This window comes from Prorops nasuta, unplaced genomic scaffold (assembly GCF_024137725.1).
Source record: "Prorops nasuta isolate Cenicafe-Biocafe unplaced genomic scaffold, Cenicafe_Pnas_1.2 PNAS00005, whole genome shotgun sequence".
NCBI classification, from domain to species: Eukaryota; Metazoa; Arthropoda; class Insecta; order Hymenoptera; family Bethylidae; genus Prorops; species Prorops nasuta.
The window spans coordinates 1,948,529-1,971,389 of NW_027116802.1; the positions used below are offsets into that span (position 1 = coordinate 1,948,529).

The 22,861-nt window shown below is 36.9% G+C and overlaps 2 protein-coding genes across 2 annotated transcripts; one reads left to right on the forward strand and one right to left on the reverse strand.

Annotated features, from left to right (window-relative positions):
* The first annotated feature begins 683 nt into the window (after window positions 1-683).
* Window positions 684-2,978, forward strand: LOC136773770 (protein FAM200A-like). Its single transcript, XM_066727683.1, has one exon. It carries the CDS (start codon window positions 684-686, stop codon window positions 2,976-2,978), a length of 2,295 nt encoding a protein of 764 aa, XP_066583780.1.
* A 14,660-nt stretch (window positions 2,979-17,638) lies between these two features.
* LOC136773772 (uncharacterized) lies at window positions 17,639-22,348 on the reverse strand. Its single transcript, XM_066727684.1, has 4 exons — window positions 22,203-22,348; window positions 21,855-22,122; window positions 21,337-21,784; window positions 17,639-17,757 (listed from the first exon to the last, which is right to left on the reverse strand). The coding sequence occupies exons 1-4, from the start codon at window positions 22,223-22,225 to the stop codon at window positions 17,639-17,641; spliced, it is 858 nt and encodes a 285-aa protein (XP_066583781.1). The 5' UTR covers window positions 22,226-22,348.
* Window positions 22,349-22,861: the final 513 nt, after the last annotated feature.

The following is a 22,861-nucleotide window of genomic DNA, read 5'->3' on the forward strand; positions in this document are numbered from 1 at the left end:
AAAATTAAATAATGTAATGGTGATAAAATTGTTTTTACATTTTTTTAAAAATGTTTTCAATAACGAAGAAATTATTTGAATTATATATCTTTAATATACAAATAATTATTTCAAAATTGAAATTAAAAATGTCTAATATTAAAATAATATGTGGGCCTTATATTGAAATACAATAATATTTCATTTAACACACTGTCGAAACTTGCTAATTGCCACTACAAAAAAAACTGCGTTTAATATAAGTACACCTTATTTTCATAAATACATATACTAATTAATCTTTTTTATTTTCAGCATACCCAACAACAGCTTGTTGTCCAGGGTACAAATAAATATTATTTTACGGCAGTTCAGAGTATTTAACTCTTGGTACGCCATATATTTAAAGGCAGTTCAGAGTATTTAACTCTTGGTACGCCATATATTTAAAGGCAGTTCAGAGTATTTCACTCATGGTACGCCATATATTTAAAGTATTTAAAGGTAGTTCAGAGTATTTCACTCATTGTACGCCAAATATTTGAAGACAATTTTAAATATTTAAAAACATAAAACACATTTAATAGATAATTGTCTGAAAAGTTAATTAATCCAAAATAAGTAAATTTCAGAGCCATCTGATCGGTATAAATAATATATATCAATAAATTTAACATTGAAAAATATATAATATCCAAATTAAAATGGAATCTAGAATTGAAAATAAATTAAAGAAAGGAAAATTTTGTCAGAAATGGCTACATGATGAACGTTATAAAGATTGGATAAGCATTGTTCCAGACGATGATTATTCTTATCAATGCAATAAATGTAATAAACAATTTTCATGCGAAAAAACGCACGTTTCAAAACATAAACATAAAAATAATGCTCGATTAAATGACATTACAAATTTATGTAACAATTTAGTTTTGACAGATAATGAAAATGAAGAAAGTAGTAAAAAATTTCGCCTAAGTTGGCTAGAGAAATCTGAGTTTAAATTATGGTTACGCAATATACCTAATAATGACAATTATTTTTATTGCCGAGTCTGCAATGTGACTTGTAAAAGTGGACTGTCCAATATAACTGAACATGCTCGATCAAAAAATCATAAGAGCAATTTACCAGAAAATAATATGGATAATATTGAAAACCTTGAACAGACAGCTTGTTCTTTCGATGAAAGAAAAAAGTCTGCTGAAATAAGATTTGCTGCATTAATGACCGAAAAAAATATACCTTTTAATGCTGCTAATGATATTTTAAATTTCTTTAAAGAAATTGGAAAAGATAGTAATGTATTACAAAGTATGAGAATGAATAGAACGAAATGTACAAAAATAATTTCTAACGTTCTATGCCCAATTGAAACTGAGAGCATTGCTGAAAATATAAAAGAAAACAATTTTTCTGTTTTCATTGACGAAACAAGTGATATTACGAATAAGAAATGGATGACATTTTTCGTTCGTTACGTAGACTCTACTACGTTAGATGTTCAGTGTACATTATTAAAATTGATAGATATCGATGCCAAAGATTGTTGTGCAGAGAAACTATTTGATTATTTCGAAAAGGAAATGCTTCGAATGGGAATTTCTTTTTCAAATATAATTGGATTAGCTTGTGACAATGCTTCAGTCATGATAGGTAAACATTCCAGTTTTAAAACAAAATTGGAAGCAAAATGTAAAAATCTAAAAACCTTTCCATGCATTTGTCACTCTTTGGCATTAGCGGCAAATGCTGCATGTAGCAAAATTCCAGATTTCTGCGAAGATTTTATGAAAAAAATTTCAACTTATGTAAACAGCAGTCCAAAACGGTCTGCCATTTACGAAGAATTTTCTACAGCTTTTCAAGAAAAAAATAAAAAAATTTTGAAGTTGTGTGATACACGTTGGCTTTGCCGATATCAATGTATTGAAAGGATATTAACTTCTTGGAATTCCATCGTAAATTTTTTACGAGAAATGGTTGTTTCTGAAAATAGTAAAACTGCCCAAGATTTATTATCCACAGTAGAGAATGTGGATACTAAAGCTTATTTTTTGTTTCTAAAATTCGTACTAAATTATTTCAATTCATTTAGTGCATATTTTCAAACTCGTGAAACAAGGGTGCATTTAATATACGATAAATCTGTTCAACTATTAAAAGATTTATGTATTAATTATTTGAAAACACCACTAATAAATTATCTTACAGACAACATAAGATTGTCTGATGAACATAATATAAAGAATATTGAAGAAATATATTTAGGACCAGATTGTGAAAAATATCTCACAGAATTAGAAAAAGAGGGACGAAAAGACATTGTAATTGATGTAAGGAAGCACTGTTTACAATTTTATTTAACAGCTGCAAAAGAAATTAAAAAAAGATTACCATTCAATGATGAATTTTTAAAAAATTTAAGAGTATTAAAAGCGGATATAGCTTTACAACAATGCGATAGAGAAAAATCGTTTGACGATATTTCTTTAATTGCAAAATCATTAGGTGATTATGATGAAACAAAATTAAAGGAAGAATGGGTTTCATTGTACAATAAAATAACAGATGAGGAAAAAGTTAAATTGTCACAATTAAATTTTGATGACATGTGGAAAAACATTTTAAAAATTGATATTAATGGAAGCAAAAATTGGCCTAATTTGTCAAAACTATTATCAAAAGTAAGATGTCTTCCACATTCAAACGCTGATCCAGAAAGAACTTTTTCTGTATTAAGTGATTTAAAAACCAGAAAACGTAACAGATTATCAGCAGATTCCGTAAATTCTGCTTGCGTTTTTAAAAGTGCTCTAAAAGCTAAGAAACGTAAAGCTATAGATATAGAATTATCGGATAAACATATTGCCTTAATGGATTCTAAAAACTTATATAAGGCAAGTGAAAGGATCATTAAAAATGCATTAACGATAAATCCAATAGATGATAATAACGAAGATGCAGATGATCCCGATGATACGATTAATAATAAATAATTATTTATCAAGTTGAGAAAAAAAATTATTTAAATATTAATCTATTTTATTAATTAAATTACAGTGAATTTTTCAAAAAATAACAAAATTGAAAATTTATTAAATATTTTTGTGAGTTACTGGTGCAATTTTAAAATAAAAAAAAAATAATGGTGATGCTAATGGCGAAGGAAAATGAAGCGATGTAACATTTATATAAATAAAAATACAATTTTCGCTAATTCCCCAGTAAAACTCAAATATACTCATAATATTCATGTATTTCACCGAAAATATCAACACATCGCGTGAACATGCTGTTGGAGATTACAATTATATATGTTATCAGATTTTAATGAAAATATTAAATTAACTGAAACATATAATAATTTAATTCATTATTTATAATGAGTATACATACATAATATTTCTTTAACAAGTGTAAAATTATATTATTAAAATATTAGAAACTTGTTTGCATTTTCTCAATCTCAAGAGAGATGATAGTTGCGAGAGTATTGGTTATACAATTTATCTTTAAAACTTTGAAAGCAAATTAGCAGCAATCACCATTTATGATTACATTTTTCGAAGAATCTTTGTCGCCAGTTGAACCATCTCTTCTCTCTTGGTTGAATCCCTAATGAACGTCCACTTTAACTGGTGTTCAGGATACATAAGCAATATTCCAACCATAAGAGAATCTTGATGCTGGAGTGGCCCGCAGCTTCTGCAAATACAGATTTATAAGTTACAATGCAACGGTAATTAAGAATGAACAATATTAAACTTGTTTATATATAACACTCAGAATAACATTTTTGTAATCTGTAATGTACAATTTCAGCATGCCTGCCTCTGATGAATGGTCCTGATGCAGTGGGGAAGCATGTGGATCGTTTGTTGATGAAAAAAGCCTCCAGTCAGAATAATGACCAATTTCCTTGCATTCAGGCCACCAGATGCATCGTTTGGAAGAGTTTCAATGTGTACCTGATAAAGTAAGTTTGCTTTTAAAAAATGTCATTGGATCCATTGAAAATGATTTTCCAATATTTGCAAATTTAAGTAGTTGTTATTAAAGTCCATAAATACCATAGAAATGTTTTCATATCCTTGCACTTTTGGATTGTAACCAATTTTCTCATATGCATTTTCTCCATTTCCAGGCAGATGGCTTATCCGACAGCATTGGACATTGGTTGCAGAATAATACTGTGGGGACTCTGAGAGCAATTTGGATGAAGCCACCAATCAGCAGTTCATCCTTCGAAGAATCCTTGTTGCGAGTTGAACCATCTCTTTTCTCTTGGTCGAGTCCATATTAGCGTCCACTTCAACTGGTGTTCAGAATCCTCAAGCAATATTCCAGCCATAATAGACTCTTGATGTTGGAGTGAGCCGCAGCTTCTGCAAATACAGATTTATAAGTTACAAAGTAATAGAAATTAAGAATTAATTATATTTTACTTGTTTATATGTAACACTCAAGATGACAGTTTTGAAAAATATACCTTATTATTGTAACATGTATCTGCTGTTGATTAATGGTCATGAGGCAGGGAGGAAACAGGAAAATGATTTAGTCAGCAAACTACCAATCATTATTGGAATTATACTACCAGATGCCACTATTGGAGTAGATTCAGCGCGTGTTCCTGTTGAAATAAGATTTGATGTACAAATGTATGACTGGATTACCTTAAAATGATTTTTCCATCTACTGTTGTCACTGATGCTTATATTGTTAAATCCATCAATACCATAAGAATGTTTCTACATCCTTGAATTAATGGATTATAACAAGGCAGCTTCTCTCCATTATCTCCATTTCCAGGCCGATGGCAAATCAATGAGTATTGTACACTGTTTGCAGAATAATGCTCTGGACGCTTTGATTGACAGCAAATTGAAAGAATCCACCATTCAGCAATTCATCCTTCGAAGAATCCTTGTTGCCAGTTGAACTATCTCTTCTTTTGGTCGAGTCCTTATGAACGTCCACTTTAACTGGTGTTCAGTATCCATAAGCTTTATTCCAGTTATAATTTTTTTTTTTTTTTTTTTTTTTTTTAATTAGAATGGCAGGGAAAACTCATGTTCACCCGTGCAAACGATACAAGGATCCTTTGCACGGGTAGTGTGGGACTTGCTGCCGACCTGGAGAGGTCAAGTTATTTGGAATATTAAATCCAAACTCGACACTCAACAGGATTTATGGCTATTCCGCACCTACCCACCAAAACCCTTCCATTAAAATAACCTACAAAAACGAAAACGTTGAAACAAGCACCAAAAACTTTACAGAATAATTCATAATTTACCTGTGGATGTCATACTCGATGATGATTCCCCACAATCTTCTTTATTATCCACACTTGACATTTCACTTCACTACACTTTACTCACGTAAAACATTCGAACAGGTTAATATAGATTATGAACACGAGAATTTTTGACACTTTGCTAAACTTTGGGAAGGCTCTCACGGATGGATCATACATATGTGTTAGTCTCCCGGTATTCGATGACGCAAGCAGCTCACACGCATATGCCGTAGACTTGTGTATGTAGAGTGACGTAGTAAATGTCGCTGTCCTTCTCTAAAGCCGAAGTTGCCCGAATCGGCATAAAAGTGGCTAGTCACACGCATAGGGGTATTTATCGTTGTGTGCATGCCCCCTCTGTTCAACTGTTTTTTTGGAAAAAAAGTCCGTTTCTGGCATCACTGGCCGTGGTGCGTTACGGGTTATAGAACACAACGATAAAAGTATGCTCAATAGTTAAAGGATGTACTATATGTATTGGTTTAATTATGCACTTCCTATGTTTTTCCCTCTCTTCTTTAGCTTATCTATTCGCGTAGTAACAACGTAGTAGAGTAGCTAGGAGGGTTCTATGACCGGGTGGCGAGGGGGTCGGGGTTCCGCGGGGGTAGGGGAAGTAGGGGAATTGCCCCACTCCTCGGCTGAGACCGATGGGCGAGGGGGCCGGGGTCCCGCGGGTGTAGGGGAAGTAGGGGAATTGCCCCCTCTGCGGTTGTGCGCATTGTGTGTGTCATCCACGTTAAACCCCTTTGGTGTGGGGTACACATGTGACCTCCCCCCCTCTTACGTTAAGCAGTGGACGCCTTAGAGAGAGAGAGAGAAAGAGAAAGAGAAGGAGAAGGAGAATGGGAGGTTGCGAAATGAACGATGGTTGAAGTTTTTAATATAAATTTATATATATATATATTTTTAATAATATACACATAATAATAATAATAATGCTCCCAAAACTGCAGCATCTGCGATTAATTGATATACAATGCTTGTTTCTTTAGAAGTTTTTCTTACATTCTATGGCATGATGTACGTATGTTCTGCAAATGGTACACCACTCTGGAAGTGAGCAATTAATATGCAGGTGACCATAATTTTTGCAATTTGTACACCAATAATGTGGCGTTAGATCTATCGCAGGTTCCATTTGCGTAGCCTCGGTTATTACGGAAATAAGTTCCGTTTGTGTACCACTATTTTTCACCTGGGACATATTTGAAAACATTTTGTTATTTTTTTTTTATATTGTAATAACTATTTTACAAAGCAAGTATACTTACAAAAATCACCTCCTCTTCTTCTTCTTCCTCCTCCTCCCTCTCCTTTAAATCAATGACTGGTGTAAAATAAAATAAAAAAAAAAATTAATTTTTTTCGTTATTCTTCGTTTTGAATAAAAAAAAACAATTGGTCAAATAGTGAGATAGTTAACAGTTTTCAAAAATATCTGTCGTAAAATTCTTTTATGATTCTATTTATTGACATTATCTCATGTATCACGACATAAACAGTCTGTATGGATGGGTGGGTTTTTTTCTTTGAAAGAAATAGAAATAAGTACTTACAGTTCAAGTGTATATTATGATGAAGCATCGCTTCATATTCTTCAAAATATCGATTGTGAGAATCGTTAATTCTTTTGATGTAATCCTGCATCGATTCTGCAGGATTTTCATCCTCCTCTACTAGATTTTTTGTCACAAAACCCCGTTCACTTTCCATTTTTTTTTTTTTAATTTTCTATTGTACAATCTGTACTGATGGAGGTTCGACGACTGAATGAAGCCTCTGAAGAAATTTCATCGAGAGAAACTCTTTGTCGTTCAGTTTTTAAATATAAAGTTACATTTGATAACACTTAGGAGTCCATTCTTTCTTCATCGAGAAGGGATACACTATACCCTCTGAATAATCACCGTATTGTGATATTTTTCCCTATTGTGTTATAATGTGATAAACCTATAGGTCAATCACAATGGAAATGCATTGCAAGAAAGAGAAGAAAATTACCCTTTCCAATAATTGAAATTAAATACGCTTAACATACGATAATATCGTTTGCAAAGAAGTCAAGTGAACAGCAGAAGAAGAAAAAGCTTCAGTCTGTAAAACGTATTCTGCATAGCAGTTACAGTAACGTCAGACGTATTCTGCATAGCAGTTACAGTAGTGTCATACGTATTGAAAAAGAAAGAGAATAAGTGTTTTTGAAAAAAACTTCTTTTGTTTTTCTTACATAATAAAGGTAAGGAAAAAATTTTTTTTAAAATGATTTTTTCATTTGAGTAGTGCATGCATTTTTTAAAATGATTTTTTAACTTTAATAAGACGAATCATTTTTTATAGACATATCAATAAATTGAAAATGAATTTTGAAAAAGTTAATACTCTTGGAAATGTAAAACCAAAACAAGTTGTGAAATTGGATACTTTAAAGGATGATGAAAATTACGAAATTTTAGAAGTGGAAAAAATTAAAACTAAATATGGGATAAAAATAATTGTAAAATTGACAACCGATGAATGGCTATTCTTGCCTGCAAGAATGGCAAAATTGGCAGATGACCCGGAAGAATTGAAGCAGCTGCAGAATGCTGCGTTAGCAAGTAATTTAATAATGATCTATAAAGGTGGTAAATACCACAATGTAGAATTTAAGAATAAAAATTAAATATTGTTTGTTTAAAAATTGTTTGTTTAAGAAATAAAACTAAATTACTGCTTATATTTATTTATTTATTCCCCACGTCTAATTTCGAATATCGTAATGTAGAATTTAGGAATAAAACATTAAGTAGTTTAATAAAAAAAAGTATTTTATTTTTTATAAACTTATATTTCTAACAATAATTTTTTTTTTTTTTTAACTTACATTTCTAACAATATTCGTAAGAGGATTATATTGTACAATTTTATCGTGTATAATTAGACAATAGGCTGTAGTATTATCCGGAATGATTTCCATACACTCGATCTCGAGTTTGACGTCGATCGTGCCGGTTTTTATGGACTCGTTCTGATGCGAGCAGTCGATGACGAAGAGCGGCCCGTACGTCAAGAAGTCCGTATAGTCGAGCATGGGTCTCGCGAGTTTCTCACCAGCGTAATAGGAGGTGAAAAACTTTACATACATGTCGTAGAGGACGGAGTAGCGGGATTTCGTGAAATCAGTGTCGAGGCGATCGTACGGATAAGATTCGGAATTCAGATAAAGTTTGACATCGAGGACTTTGCAATGATTGAATTTCAGCACATCCTCGTGCTGACTACTCTTTTTGTTCGTTCTGAACGCCAGAATGACGTATCGCGGCTTCTCCAATTGCGTGGACGCTTTCACGGACTACGTGTGTCGCTGCGACTTGGGCAAAAGCGGATACTCGTAAAGTTCCCAGGCGCGAAAAGCGAGTGACAGACTCTTGTCCTGCTCGACGATACTGAGAAATTGGAGTTTCGTAATTTCGTTCAGGGTCACATGGGGCATTCTTCATTGCACTCGTAGCAGCTTGATCCACGAATCGGTGATTTTCACCGATGAGTAAATGGCGTTTGTATCGTCGCGCGCGCGAATAAGAACGAGCTCGTGACGCGCGTTAACGACGACTCGCCGATAATCCTCGCAGAATCCCAGCAGCATTTTTAGGGGCACGCAAAAGCTGAAATTCTTAACAGCCGCCTCCTTTTTCAGCCGGTCTTTGGCCGTAGCGACGAACCATCCGGAATGACGTAGACTGGCGCTCTCCTCGGTGCTCAGGGAAACAAGATTCTTCAGAGTGCTGGTAATACCGACGTTTCTGCATCGGTCGATCTCGATACCGTTCAATTCGTAACGAATCTCGTCGAAGAGGAAGGCCGCGGAATTGCAGTCGAGCGTAACTATATCCTCGTTGTTGGCGCTCGCGTCACGCGTGCCCTCCACCAGCTGTCCCTCGACGTAGAGATAACTCTCGCACGGCAGGAGTATCAAATCTTGCTGCTGTATGGGAATGCGAATTTCGTCGCTGTTTGCCAACGAGGCGTTCGCATACGGATTGTAGGCATGCATCTCCATTTTGGTGATGCGATTGTCGTAGGTCAGCGGTGCGGTGACGTTCAAGGGATCTGCCATTGTTCCACTATGTACTTTCGCCCAATCTCTTCACGGTGAATCCCAATGATTGTAAAAATTCTATATTTCTTCTCGTTAGCAAGAAGCTCCTCTTGTCGCGATTCCTGCTTTCACTCTGAACCGGTGTATTCGACTCCACGTAGGACGAACGACTAGCGAACGTTTCAGCCAGTTTCATCGCTTTATAATCCTCGTTTCTTTTGTAAATTAACATTTCTTAATGTGTAATCTTATGGTAATTTCTTCACGACCAAAATCTACGAGACGATCGTCCTGATCGAGGATACCTAACGTGAGACGGTCGATTACTCTGACGATGACCGGTAGATAAATGACGGTTTTCGGTGCCTCCGAGATTTTATAGCCCGGTGGTACGCTGGGAAAGAACTCGTTAATAATGTGTCGGGGTCTACCGTTGGTGTACACACCACCCGCAATGTTGCACTCGATGCGTAGAATATTTGTTTTCACAATGTTCACGGTTTCGTCGGATTCAGCCTGGGCGTTCGGTTCAATCATGCGATTCGATGAGAAGCCCAGTAGTGTGCCAATGTTATTCGGTTTTCCAAAGTCAATCGAATATTTACACAAGTAGTGGTAGCTAGGCGGTTCCTGTGACACGATGGTGAGGGGAGTGCGGATGTGCGGGGGGAAGTGTCTCTGTGACATGGAGGTGAGGGTGGATGCGGGTGTGCGGGGGGAAGTGTCTCTATGACATGGTGGTGAGGGGGGTGCGGGTGTGAGGAGGAAGTGCCTTGGCTGTAGGGAGTGTGAGAGAGAGAGAGAAAGAGAGAGGGATCCCTCTCACCCTCTCTTTTTCTCTTAGTCTCTCACCCCTTTCCCATCACCCTAGGGCCCGGATGGTTAATTATCCTGCGGGTCCACTAGTTCCCTAAGGCGTACCCCCTCTCCCATGACTCTTGGGCCCGGATGGTTAGTTATCCTACGGATCGACTAGTTTCCTAAGGGCTGCCCCTCTCCTATCACTCTAGGGTCCGGATGGTTAGTTATCCTGACAGTTACCTAGAGAACTTTTTTTGTATGTTAGTTAGTGGAGGAAAAAGTTCCAATTTTCTCCACTAGGTGGCGATCACGAAAATTACTGGGGCAGCTACACCGCTAGGGGTCCTCACCATCATACAAACTACCATTCTTTTCTTGGGCCTGCCCTCGGAGGGGCTTTTCTCTTTCCACATACTTATCTTAGACCCTTTCACTATTTACCTACTGTGGACCCGCCATTTAATTTGATTTCGCATTTTCTTAAACCGTGAACACTAGGTAGATTTTTTTTCTTTTACAAGTTAGTAATAATTTTAAATTGAAAAAAATATGCGAGTTAGCATTGCTATTATTTTAGGACGTCCTACGGACAGTATATTACAGGAAATTATTGAATTGTTTCATTTGAATTTCTTTGAAATAGATTCATATATTATATGTTAACAAAAATTTAATTGAATGAGATATAATGTTACAACTTTTAAATAATGAAACAAGTGAATCTATTAAAATTTTGTTTAAAACTAAAGTCAATGTTCTTCTTGAAAATTTCCCTAATACTCTCTAACCATTTTTCTCCCCTCTCAACTGACCTCTACGCCATTGAAGGGACTTTTTTCCTCCGCATACCCATTCTAGACCCTCCTACTATTTTCCTCCTATGGGTCCTTCTTTTAATTTCACATTATACCTTTCTTGAACCTTGGGTACAGATTCCTTTTTTCTTACACAAGCTGTCGAAAAATATAAAGTGAAAAATTATGCAGTATCAAATGGTTATTAATTTATCGTATAGTCAGAATTCTCCAGTAATTCCTATAATTACAAGAATAATGGGTGAAATTATGCAAAATTTATCACGAGTGGTAAATGAAGAAACAATCGAGACGGATGGAATGGAATATGAAAATAGTAAGTTATTATAAATGAGATTGTATCACACATTTTTCTAAAATCTGATGATTTTTTACAGTATCACGGTGTATGCCAATGTTGATGAGCGGTATCCGAATGATAGAGGTAGAGGCAGGGGTAATTCCGCAGGAAGAGGAGGAGGAGGAGCAGGAGGAGGAGGATGAGGAGACAACGATAGAGGTAGCAAGGGCTGAAGAATAGCTTCTTATTTTAAAATATTATATGTTAAAACTCTTTTTAGTTATATATATATATATATGTGTGTGTGTATATTGAATAAAAGTATTATATGTTAAATCTTTTGAATATTAAATAAAAATTACTGTAAACATGTTATAAGTGAATAGATTATTCATTACATCTTCCTGTAAGCATGCTCTACATGTCACATAATTAAGACATTATTTTTCCTTTTGCGAAACAATGGGGGATAACATTCTAGGGACCACCCAATGTTCCTCCTTTGAGCTTTCTCAGGGCTCTCTAAAACTGACCCGATACCTTCTGACCATATTTTACCCTCTCAACCAGCCTCTAACTATTTTTTCGTGACTTTTCTCACAAGCAGACCAGACAAATGAACCCATGTGCTAAACAGAGTCGCAGTGTGAAGTAAGATTTTCAAGAAGTCATTGATGTGCTCGTAAATTTTAAGCTGCACTCAGGATACGTCCTTAAGAAGCTAGTATTCCCCACCCAAGTAATAATGAACGTATATCTCACGACGCGTTTCTAAATAATGAAAAGTTTATATTTTAAACTGTCATTACTTTATCTGAGGAACGTGACTATCTTTACCATCTAGTACGTGTTATGACACGTTTGAATTAAACATATTTGTTTTAGATGACAGTTATTTGATATGAAGAACGTGTATCTCACGACTCGCTTTTAAACAATGAAAAGTTTATATTCTAGACTGATGTCACTTTATCTAAGGAACGTGTATATAATTAAATGGATTTATTAGTTTTAATTAACAACTACTTAATCTAAAGACTACATGTATCAACACGTTTAAAATAATGACTTCACTTTGAAATCTACAATCATGAGAGAGTAACCTATTACAAATTCCGTTCGCCTGCAACACTTCCCCTACTCTCAATTTCCAATAAGTGTGTATATCTTATCCCTTCCTACGATATTATTCAAAGTCACCCATGCTAACAATTAGGAAATTTCATTCAGTCTCGATTAGAAGCGTGAAGCAGTCGAAAGTTCAAGTCTGTAATGCTGCAGTCAGAATATTTTATTGTGGTGTAAGAGCAGTATTGAAGCTTCAAGCAGTGCAAAGTACCAGTGTCACGTTGCAGACAGATTAGTTTTTTATTATCACATAATTGTCGTAGAAAATCTTTAGAAGGTAAGAATTATTTTTTCTTTTTACGTTATTCTCTTTTCTTAATATTATTTTATTATAAAAATAGATTTAACTAAGATTAATTTTTTATTTTATTATAGAAATAGATTTAACTAAGATTAATGAACTGGCAACTGTAGAACCAAAAACTTTTATAAAGATGAATACTTTGGAGATTGGGGGGTCATACCAAATAACTGAATTATCGAAAATTAAAACCAAATATGGAGAGAGAATAATAGCAAAGCTGGTTACGAAGGAATGGTTCTTCTTGCCTGCGAGGATGATGGCATTACTGGAAAAACCAGAACAATTCAAGAATTTTCAAGATGCAGCTTCAAATCAAATATTAACATTCACGTATCATGGTGGAAATTACAATAATATGACATTTGCAATTGTTAGTCAAATTTCAAAAGATTAATTTAGAAAACATTTTTAAGGAATGATTTAAATACAAAATAAATGATTATTATATCTTATTTATTATATTTTTTCCTTCATTATAATGATAAGCTTAACTATAGTCTATTAGCGATTAACTTACATTTCTAACTATTAGCGATTAACTTACATTTCTAACTATTAACGATTAACTTACATTTCTAACAATACTTGTAAGCGGGTTATATTCAACAATTTTATCATGTATAATTAAACAATACGCAGTAGTATTACTTGCAATATTTTTAGAACAATCGATCTCTATGTTAACGTCAACCGTGCCAGATTTAACAGATTCATTTTGATGCGAACAATCAATGACAATTAAGAGTAGTCGAAACGAATTATTTATTATTTTTCCTCTCTGTGTCTCTCTCTCTCTCTCGTAAGTAGATTGTGCTTGCTTTGTGCTGTCATACTTTTCAACTAAGGCTATTTGCTGCCATAATTTCCCCGTGTGGGTTTTGTTGTAGCTACTATATCACCAAATCTCAGGCTATTTGATGAGATATTAACCATTATTGGTGCTATTCATTCTGCTTGGACATATGAGGTTTTATTGGAGTCACTAAACCTAACCTCACAGCGTGTTTACCGCCTAATTCACGTTATCAGCCGTCTGCGCATGACTGGGTCGTGCGGTGTGTTCAACATCACGCTGCTCTATTGTCTATTGCTGTCAACTGTCAAGTGACCTTACACTGTACAGTGAGGACCATACACACATAACATACTACAATCGCTATCGCTCATCTGTTGCCTCTACGTGGGACTCCTGGTACCGCTTGTGCATGCGCTTATTCTTATTCTTATTCTATAAATAACTGGAGTGTTTTCATAGTTTTTACATATTTATTGCTGGACTGCGTGCCTCTTATTAAAATGCCAGACATTAACTGCGGAATCTGCGGTCTCTTCGTCGGCAAGGCCGAATTAACGAAGTTTTGTTTTATCCCCGACCATGGTTATCACACCGTTTGTGTCCGCCAAGAACTTAATCTTGGGGGCAAGGATGTTATACCATCACAAAACTGTACTATCTGCGCTAAACTGGCTACTGCCACTCCCATGAATCAGCGTTCGCATTCTGGCAATTCTGTAAATTTGTCGGTGGCATCGGCAGACAATGCCAGTGTTTCTCCGACATCTGAGCCGTTGTTGACTGCGCTTTTTGCCGGCTTAAACTCCCGCTTGGATTCTATTGATGTCAAGTTGTCTAAAATGGAGGTGCTTTCTGACAAGGTCGATACCTGCATCTCTAAACTTGAGAATATGGCGGCACGTATTACTAATGTGGAAGGAGTGGTTGAGGATCTTAAAAATACGTGTGAGAAACTGACTGCCAGAGTCAATACGATTGAATCAGCCTCGCATGACAATCTTTTGGCACCCAACCGAACTAATGACCTGCAGTCACAGATCAATCACTTGGAGTATAACATTAATAGGACTAAGCTTCTATTCTCTGGTTTACCGCAATGTGGGGTTCCAGATAGCTCACTTATTGAGAAGGTTCTCGGCTCTCTCCATGTTGGTTTTGGGCCTGAGGCCATTCTTAATTCACGTCGACTTCGTGCTACTGCTGCGGAAAACCAAGTACTCTCCTAATGCATTTTAAGAATGATACCTGCACTGACTCCATTATCGCTGCTAAGCGCTCGTTAGGGAGACTTACTGCTAACATGATAGACGCCTCGTTCAACGGATCTAATATTTATGTAAATAGGTTTTTACCCCCCGCATTGTATAAGCTTCTCTGCGACACGAAAGTTGCTGCTAAAAAAGCCAGCCATGAATTTGTTTGGGTCGATGATCAAGGCCATATTAAGGTTAGGAAGAATAGATCGTCGCCAGTTATTAAAGTCACTTCTCCGTCGGATCTTTCTAAGCTCGACGCATGAAGCTCATTCCCCCCTACCTCATCTATGTCTGCGCTGTCATCAAGTAATGTCCTACGCATATGCCATATAAATGCGCAATCGATACCGGCTCACTTTTTAGAATTTAAAAACTACTTTCTGCAACATTCTTATGACGTCATTATGGTCTCGGAGACTTGGTTAACTCCAGTGATTACCAATGACGTCATTGATCTCCCGGGTTATCTTATTTTGCGTTGCGACAGAACTCATAGGAGGGGTGGAGGGGTTTGCATTTACTACCGAAACGCTTATAATGTCAAATTGATCTGCTCGTCTTCCTCTGATATATATATGCCACGTGTTGAATATCTATATGCGGAATTAATGGCGAATACTGCCAAGCTTTTTCTAGGTGTTATTTATCGGCCTCCGCGTGTTGCTTTCAATGCGGATCTGGAAAATGTGCTCATGGAGCTCTCACAAGACTATCCATGCAAAATCATTATGGGAGATCTAAATGCTGACCTTTGTTCCAGCTCTTCCGACTGTGTATACCTGCGCCGTACGATAGAGCTCTCTGCACTCTATCTAATACCTTTTCTACCGACACACCACACCTCCTCTTCGCATACTTGGCTTGATGTTTGTATAGTTGATTGTACAGATAAGGTCCATAATTCGTCTCAAGCACCTATGCCATTTCTTTCGGGGCATGACCTTATCAGTGTTGATTATAAAATCTCCTGTAATACACCACTCCCTTCAACTACTATTTCCTGCAGACATTGGAGTAATCTGGCTACCCCTGAGGCTATGACATCAATTACAAATTGCGACTTTGGTGCATTATTTCGCTCAGGCTCTATTGATGATGCTACTGTTGCGCTTAACAGCTTATTGCTAGGTCATCTGGATAAGTTTGCGCCGAGTTACACTTTTACGCCTAAGAAGCCGCAGATTCCTTGGATGACCAGCAGTATCAGGGAGGCTATATTAAACAGGAATAGGTTCCGTTGCAGGTTGCGTCGTCTCACTCCCACTTCTCACTTATATGATATGATGCGGATTGATTATTGCCTTGCCCGCAATAGGGTGCGTGATATCATTAGAACTGCTAGGGATGAGTTCTGCTTAAACTCCTTAAATCGCTGCGCTAACTCTAGATCATTGTGGGCCTGTCTCCGTGATCTGAATATCGTTCCGAGAGGTAATTGTCCCAATGTCTCTGGCTTTAGCCCTGACCAATTATGCAATTACTTCTGTAGCGTCGTTGAACCGCCTGGTGCGGGTAATAAGCAGGTATCTTTTCCACTTGACTTAGTGACGTTACCAACTTACAATGATGATAACTTTTACTTCTCCCCGCTTGACCTTTCTACCTTTCTTCGATTTTACAAATTCTCAGACTCATTGCTCACTGGGAGTGACTTGCTCTCTCCTAGGCTTTTAAGGACCTGTTCTCTTGCTGTTCTGCCTGCCTGCTTCCAGATCTGCAGTCTCTCATTGTCCTACTCGTTTTTTCCAACCTGTTGGAAGAATGCGTACATCACTCCGGTGCCCAAGGTCAAAAACCCCTCAGAGCTCTGTCATTTTAGGCCTATATCCATCATTCCTGAGTTGTCAAAGGTCTTGGAGCGCATCGTGTATAAGGATGTCCTTAGGTTTCTTAATAACACAAGCTACTCTGATGATTCACAGTATGGTTTTTGCCAGGGCCGTTCTACACAGGACGCTCTCATCAAACTGACAGACTACGTGCGTCTTGGCATTGATAGGCGGAAAATAACTCTGCTTATACTGTTTGATTTCTCTAAGGCCTTTGACACGGTCAACCATGTCATCCTGTTGCGTAAGCTCTTGGCTCTTGGGTTTTCGGGTCCTGTCTTGCGCTGGTTTTGGTCGTATCTTACCGGTCGCAGGTGTGCAGTTCGATCTTCTGATTCTGTTTCTTCGTGGCATGTTATTTCTTCTGGGGTGCCGCAGGGGTCGGTTTTAGGCCCTCTGCTCTTTCTTTTATATACGGCTGATGTTATATCTGTTTTCCCTGAGCACCTCCTTATACGTTATGCAGATGACATCCAGGTTTGTGCTCAGTGCTACCCCAGTGATATTAATCAATGCATTGCAAACCTTAATCTTAGTATAGAAAGATTTTGTACTTGGGCGTGTGATAATGACCTAGTCCTCAATTCTGGTAAAACTTAGGCTATGGTTCTTGGTTCCTCCAGGTTCATTAATGCAATAGACCTTGCTCTGATCTCCCCCATCATTGTGGATAATTTTGCCATTCCGTTTGCTACCTCCGTGTGTAGCCTCGGTATTATTTTATCCCCCACCTTATGCTGGAGAGATAATGTCACTGCGGTATGCTCCAGAATTTATCGCACTCTGTATCAGTTTCGCTCCAACCAGGGCTGCCTTTCCACCAGGATTAGGCTAAAACTTATTAAAGCGCTCGTTTATCCTTTGTTGGACTATTGTTCACTGGTCTTGGTGGATATAAGCGCCGTTGAAAATCTCAGGCTGCAGCGTGCCCTGAATGCGTGCGTGCGTTTTGTATTTAACGTTAAGAAGTCCGACCACATTACGTCTTACTATAAGAGTGCTTGCCTCCTGAAGGTGCAAGAGAGGCGCATGTATTTCCTAGGTGTTGCCATATATAAGGCGTTCTACATGCCTAATGCCTCAGTTTTTGGACAGCTCGTGTCTAAACTGACATATCCTGCCTCTGTTAAAGGTAGTACCAGGCGTTCAGCCTTGGACCTTAAAACTCCTTCCTGTAGAACCACTGTGTATCAGCGCTCTTTTATTTCATCGGGTGTTCATTACTGGAACTCATTGCATCTTGGCATTCGGCAGGCTACCACTCTTTCTAGCTTTAAGAGATTGCTGTACCACCATGTCCTTAGTGGGGAACCCACATAATTATGAGCTTGCTGCGAATAATATTAATTGTATTATTATCTCTTGTGGTTAGCTATAACTTAGACCTGAGATTTATTTATTTATAAATATTTTATAATTGCGTTGAATCCTGATTGTATACTTTACTGCGTTAATTTTATATTTGTTATGGGAGAGAGCGTTATTGATTTATGGCTGGGTTTTGTTGCTGGAAACTTATGTTTGTTTCCTGGGCAATTACCCCTGCCTTTTACCTCTCTCAATTTTCTTATTTTATTTATTGTTTGTTTGTTTTTTTTTTTTGTACATATAGGGCCCCCCCCCCCTTTGTATAATAAAGTTAATATCTATCTAATATCTATCTATCTATCTCTTCAGCATACTTCAAACAGTTCAAAAGTGTCAAATTAACCGGTGTTTTGAAGAAACGTAGGTTATTACTTAATTTGCTTAAATTCGCGAGTATTTAAATGCAAAATCAGTGATAGTGTGCTTTCTGGAAATCATCGAGGAGCCAGTTTAAAGCTTTCTTAAAAACTTTGATGTAAAAGAACTTGGAGAACATTAAATGGGTAAGTTTAGTTTTCTCTATCATCAATGTATTGATTTTGAATCATTCTCTTTAGCTTCGTTAGTAGAAAGAGAATGCCCTCATGCGTTTCCTATTAAATTATCAGTGGGTTCGCGGGACATCTTAGTTTCTGATACTTTCCTTTTCATTGCGTCTTCTCGCTCTTTCCATAAATTCAGTCAATGATAATTGTACTGAATTGAATTGGAAATGTAAAGAAAAGGATTTTGCTATTTTTAAAATTAATCTGATAGTCAGATTAATGGAATAAATAGCAAAAGTATTATCGCGCGCGATCGATAATTTTTACATTCTATTGGGGTGTTCATCAATTGTGTTTTCACTTTCTTAACTTTCCATTGTGCAATCAAAGTCGTTCGAAAAGGACCGAAAAACGGTGATTTTTAAATGTAAATAACTTTTAAATCTCTTGAACGATTCGAACGAAATTTTACACGTGCACTCAGTTTGTCACCCCGAACGTCCAGTTATGAGAAAAGGCGGTCGTTTCGTTACACCCTGTATAACTTATCTTTGTTCATGTTGCTTGTATTTCCTGCACTTTTCATTAAAAAAATGTATATAGTATTTATTTTATAGAAATTTGTATGAAATAAATAATATATACTTTTTTAATGAAAGTTGTAGAAAGTTCAAGTGAGACGAACAAAGCTCAAAAACTAAAATAGTTAACTGCGACATTTAAAGTGCATTTAAAGACCTTTAAACAGAACCTGCTGCCAATCTGCTACCAGTCTGCAATCAGGTTATGCTGCAGATCTGCTTCATCTCATACGTCATTCTGCTAACAGGTTATGGAGCGCAGGATCTGTCACCAGACTGTCGACAGTCTGCGCATACAGTTGTATGCAGACTACCAATACAACTTAAATGATTCTGGTACCAATCTGAAAGCAGTCTGCGTACAAAATGTTATCTGGGACGTTACAATATATATATATACATATATATTCAGTGTTATGAACGCTTAAGTGGAGCATTTATCCACATTAATTTAACCACTGAAAGGTTTATTTTAATTTGGCAAAAATTATGATAGAGTTCGTAATATTTGTTTGTGTTAATAACATAGGAAGCGATTAACTATTCAAATCATACAAAAGTAATTATATTCTTATATGTATATTAGTGTACATAAATAAATGACAATTAACATATAAAGAAACGTGCACAAGTGTTGATCTATCATTTAAAATAAAATAATGAATATTTTATATCATAATTGTCTTAATTTTAAAACATCTGGTGGAAGAGAATTATAATATCTATGCCAAATGCTATAGGTTATGATGGATATTCCTTTATAGAGATGCTTGATGATAGACACTTTATCATTCACTTATTACCTAGATTAAAATAATATATTAAATTAATTAATCTTATTCAGAAATTAAATAACTTCTCTTGGTTCTCATATATCATTACTGGCTTTTTATATAGTGTGACGCTACTGTCTATCCCGAGGGTTGGCGTAGAAGGGGAGGGAGGAGTGGTCCCTCACCGATCGCGTTCGCGTCCCAATAGACGATTTCCTACAAGACCTGAGCGCCTTCGATGTAATTTCAATAATACCCGAATATTTATTTGTAAAGAGGGGGTTCTAACCCTCGTACGCGAATTTAGGGGATGGGTGCTAACCACTATAATTCCTCAATTCCGGTTAAGTTGTCTTTATTATCAATTTCGTACTCAGTTTATTACAATGTTCTTCTCACAATGTTTTAGTTCCGCTAGCGCGAAATCCCAATTGTGGGCGCGGCCTAAGTCATGCGAACGCGGCTGAAGCCCCGATGACGTAGTAGCTAGCCTCGCGCTCGAGCCACTAGTCGGCGTTCGCCGCGGTCCCCACCGAGTCGCGCGGTACTCGCGCGCCACCGGCGGATTCCTAGGCTAACCACTACGCGACGCTACGCGGATAAGTCCCTATCCCCGCGCGTGCGCGTCACTCGACGGCTATTCGCGCTTACTCCGTTCCCGCGTACTCAAGCACCACAACAACCCGGATTGTTTAAGTTTGGGAGTCTAAGGTCGCGAGTCCTCACGATGATTATACTAAGTCCGCGGCCTTGAACCGACTGAAGGGAACGTTCTTGTCAACGGTCAAACTCACAACGAATCGATGTAATCGCGAACACTTTTACTAATTCGCGCTTTTATACAATATGACTTTCGTTACAGGTCCGACGGAATGACCTCTCCGCTAGGTTGCCCGCTTACCCGTGACAGGTGAGCAGGGCCAGCGGTTCCCTATAAAACCGTTCGGTGCTACGAGCCCTAAAGCCCTAGCACACCCCGGGACGTCACTGGACTTTTCACAATACGAATAATCACCCTTATATCAGCTACCTAGGGGTGGCTCTCTTCTCTATCTCTCTCTCTCTTTCTCGCCCTTGAAACTGGCCCGAAGGGGTGGTAGGCTCCGTTTTCCGGTATGGGTTCGCTGCGAGGTGGCGGTCGTTGCACTTTCGTCTGCACTTTTTCTGGTTCGCTGCGGCTTATTCCAGCGGCGGGGTTTCCTCCTAACACTGTTCCTATGAACCTCCAAACTACGTGTGTCGAGGCAGTTCGCGGGAGCAGGTCAGGCCCTGCGCCTGTCCCGCCACTGCCCCGCTACACCCATCGCCCGACACTAGGGAGCCGTCAAGTTATCAATCCTAGATCAATACTTATCGGTTGATAACTCCCTAGTTCGCACGCGACCCGCCTATCTAGCGCTTGAGATTAGCGAAGCGCTAGATGGCAGCTATTGTAACGTTGCGGGAACGCAACGTTACAAGAGTAACATATATGCTTTGTACCTTAATGAGTTGGCAATACAGTTTCTCATACACATTCCTTCTGTTTTCAAATGGTTAAGACTGTATGTATTACTTGTGTTTTCTCTTCTTATATCTTCATTAATTAAAATAGGTATATTATCCATCATATCGTTCCTTAATATGCAAATATTATGTAAAATACAGTATGCTATCACATAGCGTGGTATTAAATCAGTTCTAGTCATACGCAATTTGTTTAGAATGCTTCGGAATCTCCCTTTGAGAAGTCCAAAATTTCTCTCAATTATCATCCTTGAAGATGATAAAATGGTATTAAATTTGATTTGATTAGCTGATAAATGTCCATTATCCTTAAAAGGAACCATGACATATTTTTGGATCTGATATGCTGCATCGCCTATGATATGGCTGTTTTCAGGAAAATTCTCATTGTTGAACATATCTATAATCTTTGACAACCTAAAGACTCGCATATCATGAACAGATCCAACATGTCCACAATAAATATGAGTGAACTTTAGGTTTTCATCGTAAATAGCCTAAAAATTATATTTGATAAATAATTTGTTAGTCAAAGGTGCCTTAACAAAGATTTATTTATAAATAGACCTGTAGTTGTAAATAATGATCGCGTTTTCTATTTACGTAGGCCTCAGACTTATCTTTCGGAGCAGCAATTTTTATATGAGTCCCATCAATGGCTCCAATCACTTTTGGAAACCCATAAGTATTTTCTATTTTAGCCATTGTTATTTTGGCTTCTTCAATGGAAGGCCATTTTATGGAGCTATGTAAATGGCTGTATAAGGCTTTTACTACCCTTTGGGTAGACCTCCAGGCTGTTGCTTTGCCAACTCCAAACCTGTCACTAACACATCTATAATAATTGAAATTGAATGCATTAATCTTTAATAAGCAATATTTGTTAATAAATTAGAAAATATAATTTATAGTGACCTAAATGAATTAGGAGTCGCCATGACCCATACTGCCAATAGTAATTGCTTCTCTGGTAATAAACTGTGACGTCCATATGTGTCTGATTGTCGTATTAAGTACGGAGCTAATAGCTCATTCAGAAATACGAATGTACCTCGTGTTATTCTAAAAGAGAAAAACAAATCATACATACACATTGAATTTTGTAACATGTTATATCTTTTCAATATTACCTAAAATGCGATTTAAAATCAGCCTCAGAGTAATGACTCACTGCATTTTCAAAATAATTTGTAATTTTTATTCTAGAAATGGTAAATGTCCCAGCAAACCATTATATTATTGTTATATAACATTGGAAGCGCAAGAGCAGAACAATGTAATATTTCGATATTACATAACATATACCTTTATAATGAATAATTATGATATACTCGTAAAGCATTTGGAGAATATAAAAGTTACATTTCTTTGTTACATGCATGATCTGTAACATTTATTATAAAACTGTAATATCACGTATCTGTATCTTATAATAAGGGATGTATATATTACATTTGCCATTGTAATGTTATATAACAAATGTTATTCAAACGATACAAAAATTTATATATTAGGTTAGTTCAGAATTGATGACAATTGCTGAAACATAGTCAGATTATAACGGAACAATATCG